At 38.7% G+C, this 5,088-nt stretch overlaps 1 protein-coding gene across 2 annotated transcripts in view; it reads right to left on the bottom strand.

Moving 5' to 3' along the window:
* LOC107550532 (RAC-alpha serine/threonine-protein kinase-like) overlaps window positions 1–3,556 on the bottom strand; it is a 21,005-nt gene extending 17,449 nt beyond the window's left edge. Inside the window, exons 1-2 of one of the 2 annotated variants that reach the window (XM_016231846.1) lie at window positions 3,423–3,556; window positions 1,655–1,803 (exon numbers count right to left, since the gene is read on the bottom strand). In XM_016231846.1, coding sequence (XP_016087332.1) covers window positions 1,655–1,700 — 46 coding nt within the window. In that variant the 5' untranslated portion in view covers window positions 1,701–1,803; window positions 3,423–3,556. The remainder of the gene's footprint in view (window positions 1–1,654; window positions 1,804–3,422) is intronic. The other variant, XM_016231847.1, reaches the window with a different exon arrangement.
* Between the last annotated feature and the right edge of the window lie 1,532 nt (window positions 3,557–5,088).

The raw sequence follows: 5,088 nt of genomic DNA, 5'->3' as shown, positions 1-5,088 counted from the left end.
TTTTTTTTTTTTTTACCAATTATCCAAATAATGTTTAATCCTAGAAAGCTATTATTATCATCAGAGGACACATGAGCATAACGGTTAGCAGATCAATGAATGAAAGGGCAGCGTTAAGTTGCCCATTTACCACACCTTGTTACAGCACAGTAGGGCTTTTGCAAACAGAAACAATACTGTACTACATAGATGTTTCCAGTCAGCTCGATTTTTGAGTGGACTTTGCTGTTCCGATGAGCATGAACGGTATATGAGTGGAGCACTCACATCGGCCTTGAGAGACTGAGTGGAGCGCACACGCATAGAGCGGGATAATACGCAAAGCGTCACACCACGTGAAAGTGAATCCTGAGCGCTTAACTAATTTTCGGCAGCCAGAATTTCAGTGCATCTCTAATTATTGGCGACATCAGAAATGGATATTATATAATAGCTGCTTTTTTGAACATTTTAGCAATTGTTCTGTTCCAGAATCCAGATTAAGCCCAGACACAGTTTTTTACTCAGGGACTTCCTTCTGCTTAAGGACATCAGTTTACAGACAGATGAGAAGTTTACAGACAGATGAGCAGAGGAACCCCTCTCGTTAATAAAGGGGATTATAAACAGGTGAGCATCTTTGAAAACAAACAAATCCAACTAAACTAATGAGAAAAATAAAGTTTTGATGAAAAAAAAAATATGCTAAAAATTAACAATGAACAAAAAAATATTCAATACAGTGTCCTGCATGCCCCCAGGGCCACACATAGGGGAAAAAATAACTTCCTAAATCCCTTGTGGGCAAAACAAGTCTGCCACCACACTAAGCAGCATAAATCCAGGCAAAGGCAGAGCTGCTTTTCATCTAGGCCTAGAATGCCATTACGGGTGGTGTCTGTCTGCATAGCTGAACTGAAATGACCTTGCCTACAGAAGTACACAGCCCTACACTGTCCGGCAGTCCATGCCTCATGGGCCCTGGCAAAATGAGGACAGCAAACACCCGGAGTGCCTCAGGGCTTGATATTCAGCCCTTTTGCTGTTTTCTGCTCTCCACACCCTCCGGCTTTTTCCCTGCACACTGTTGCATCTCCTTCTTTGGCCCAATGACTCTGATGCTCTGTGGTTTGCAAGGACAGACATGCGCTCAAAATTTCCATGCTTGAGGAGTGCAACACAGTAATATCCTCTCACTGACACGTACAGTAGGAAAATTTACTTAAGAAGAATGTGATATGATTACAAGTTGGCCGATATTGAAAACACTGAATAAATATGGAAAATATAAAACTACTCCACTGAAATAAACTGCTAAAAAAAGAAACAGAATGGCAGCTTTTGTAAAAGCTACAGAAACATGCAGCCTTTTACATTGTCACTGATGGTGTGTTTACACTGGTGCAGAGCGAGTGGAACAGAGCGGGCATTTTCAGTTAATTCCAATGAAAGTTGAGCTTCACACTTGCAAGGTGAACTGTGGAATTGACACCGGATTGTAGAAAACGCTGATGGTCAAGTGGTCAACAACCCTCAACTCAATGCAAATGAGGATAGCAAAATATCAGGCATCAACAAATAGCTGTGAAGTTCAGGTAGTGATGTTTGTCTTGAATGTTTATAAATATGCAGAGTGTGCAGTTTCTGTTGGAGAAAAGCTTCACAGAATCATTACCTCTCTTATGTAGCCATCCCTCTTTCACAATGACAACATCACTCATTGTGGCTGGAGAGAAAACCCTCTTGTCCCTTTGACTCGGACCAGGACCAGAAGGTGGGAACTGTTGGATGTCTCCAGCCTAGACATTCAGCAGGACAGGTGGTCTGTAGGAAACAGAAGAAAAAAAGTTGTTTCTGACATAAAGTTTACTTATATTTTTTTAGCTTCATCCCACAGTTTTAGCACAAAGCATGCTTGCACTTTTCATAAATGTGACTCTTACTGAAAATATTGACATTGCATCTGGAAAAGAAAAGAAAAAGGCACACTGCAGTAAAAAAAACTGATATGAATACATCTCCACAGTGTTTAAATCAGCCCTTTGCCAACTTTAGAGCTCTCACACTTCTTCGCAATCTCTCATTATTTATTTTTCTGATAATTATGTAATTATGCATTATGTTGTTTCAGGCTGATTGGTGGACCAACACAGCCACATACTTCACCTACAAAACTTTGACTGATCAACTAACATTTATAAAACCATAGGTATGTCAGAACCTGCACAAAATTATTTTGTGCCTCTATTATTTCCCACTTAGTGGAAGACATGCTTTATCCCCTACCTTGTCTCCTCCCCCTAATGCCTTGTTTGACTATGCGTAACCTCATAAGCATACAACTTATATATATATATATATATGCATATTCCCATTCAGACATGTGTTATTATCATGTTGAATGACCATTGTGAACAGGTCCGGAGGTACAAAGTACAACAAGCTACTGCACACAAAACCAATGGCATAGCCACATGTCGCAGCAGTTGTACAGTAGTGTGTCATCAAACTAATTAAACTGGTCAATGGACTTTTTGACCTCGACAGCCAACAGTGTTTGTATACAAAGCAAACTACGTTATTAAGCTATCTTCTTCAGAGCCTAGAGTGCATTATTGATATTTTCACTTTGTACAGACAATTTAAAGATCCTTGCTGTTGGTAAAAATGAAAACATAGCAATCCAATATCAGCGCATCCACTACTAATATTGCTATTATAGCTTAAGTTCTTAAATTAGCTTAAATTAAATAGCTTACTTTTTAAGGCTTACATTATTATCATTTATAATAATGATGTTAAGGAATTTAATTGCTTAACTTAATTCATGAGCGGTATATTTAATCTATATGTGTATATCAAACATAAGGCAGAGTTTAAAATCATTTTATTTACTTAACTGATTCATTCACACCAGAAAAACAGTGTGTAAGCACGGTCAAGAGTCAATGGGAAATTGTGTACACAATTTAATGCATATACAATACAATTATTTGTTAAAATTTGCATATATATTTTGGCACAATATTTAAAAGGCACAAAAGTTAGAATATAGTATTAGAACAAACCAAATGGGGAATAGCTTGAACTGTAGTTTTTTAGGTCTGACCATTAAAACCTGCTGATGCACCCCACAGCTATGCAGCCTCTAGCTGCTTGGAATGCAGTGAGAAAGAACGGCGTTCTCCGTCTGAAACAACAACCTCATGTGAACTTTCCCTCCCCCTGCCTCAAAGATCAGGAACTAGGAGATCCAGGTACTCCTCTGACTCACAACATATATGCATGCACTTACAAAAAATTCAAAGCAAAGGCTTCAAGCCAGAAAAAAAAGAAAAGAAAGAAAGTTAGCTGACATGCACTCACATAACCTATGAGAACTGCTGTCAAAATTCCTCAGACAAGTACATGCAAAAATACACACTGAAGAACCATTTACTCACAATGATGCCGAGAAAATGCAAAGGTGCACACAGACCTCTCAGGCACAACTACCTTCTCTAATGTCTCTCTCTGTCTGTCAGTCTCACACAAACCCACACACACACCAGGGAAGTCTCATATGTGTCAGCTTCACTGTCTGGTGCTGCCACTGCACTCTGAGCGCGGCCCCTCCCAAAGCCGCCACACTGCGGGAGAAAGAGAGAGAGTAAAAAAAATTGGCCGGGCGACCAAGCCTGGGCTCAATGCAGCACTCCATATGAACTCAGTGGCCTCACAGATGGTCATGTGGCACGAATAAAGTGAAAGAGTGAGAGATAGAGGCCCCTGAGGAGGCCACTGAGGCCACCCACCTCATTCAACATTTCAGCTTTTGCTTGTGGCTCAGTGAGAGGAAGAAAGGGTGGAAAATGCATCAGTCACCTAGTTTTTTAGCAGCGGCCAGTGCCTTGTTACGCTAAAATGTATATTATAAGGTATTTAAACATGTCCAAAGTTTGGAATCGATAAAGATTTTTTAAAGATGTTTTTGAAGTCTCTTATGCTCACCAATTTTTTAAACAAAAATATAGTAAAAGCAGTAATATTGTAACTTAAAATAACAATTTTCTGTTTTATTATATTTGAAAATGTAATTTATTCCTTGTCATGGCAAAGTTAAATTTTCAGCAGTCATTACTCCAGTCTTTAGTGTCACATGGTCCTTCACAATATTGCTGTTCTCACTGTATTACTGTATTGAACAATTACAGCCTTGGAGAGCATATAAGACTTCTTTCAAAAACATGAAAAATCCTAAATTATTCAAAACTTTTGACCAATAGTGAATAGTAGCATTGTGTTAAAAAAATACATATTTAGCTGCTGCTCACGAGTTCATATTTACAATTAATTTGGAACAATTGGTGTGAATAAATAAGTAAAGGATTATTTACAAGACAGAGTATAAAATAATTTTCAAATACAGAATTCAAAATTATTCTGGGTAAGACAACATGGTCCTGAATTACTGCTTTTAGAGGGCTGTTTGTTTTTATGTTCAGTTCCTTAGCAACCACTATACCCCTGGTTGAGAATGGACCACCTTGAGAGAGCCGCCAGATTTTTCAGCTTGAGGACGAGAAGGTTTTCTTTTAGGATTTTCTTAAAAGAGGAGATGATTGCTCTCAGCAACTAAACAGCCTTTGAGTTAGTGGGCTTTGTACACTAAGTAAAATTCCTTAAGAGGATTAAAGGGGTCATATGATGTTGCTAAAAAGAACATTATTTTGTGTATTTGGTGTAATGAAATGTGTTTATGCGGTTTAAGGTTAAAAAAACACATTATTTTCCACATATTGTACATTATTGTTTCTCCTCTATGCCCCGCCTTTCTGAAATGCGTTGATATTTACAAAGCTCATCGGTCTGAAAAGTGAGGTGTGCTATGATTTGGCCAGCTATCCAGTGCGTTATGATTGGCCGAATACCTCAAGCATGTGACGGAAATGTTATGCCCCTTACCATACTGTGATGCCCTGTCAGGCCGGAGCGATGATTTAAAAACATGAAAACCTATTATAAACGAGGCATTCGTTGCATCCAGTGGAGACATAATTATGGATTATAATGACTTATACTGTCTTTTTACGCGTTGCGTTGCATCGCGCCGCGTAAACATAAAACCAT

Source organism: Sinocyclocheilus grahami, unplaced genomic scaffold, assembly GCF_001515645.1.
Source record: "Sinocyclocheilus grahami isolate Dianchi unplaced genomic scaffold, SAMN03320097.WGS_v1.1 scaffold400.1, whole genome shotgun sequence".
NCBI classification, from domain to species: domain Eukaryota; kingdom Metazoa; phylum Chordata; class Actinopteri; order Cypriniformes; family Cyprinidae; genus Sinocyclocheilus; species Sinocyclocheilus grahami.
The sequence above is the reverse complement of the archived record's forward strand: the minus strand, read 5'-3'. Positions and strand labels throughout refer to the sequence as shown.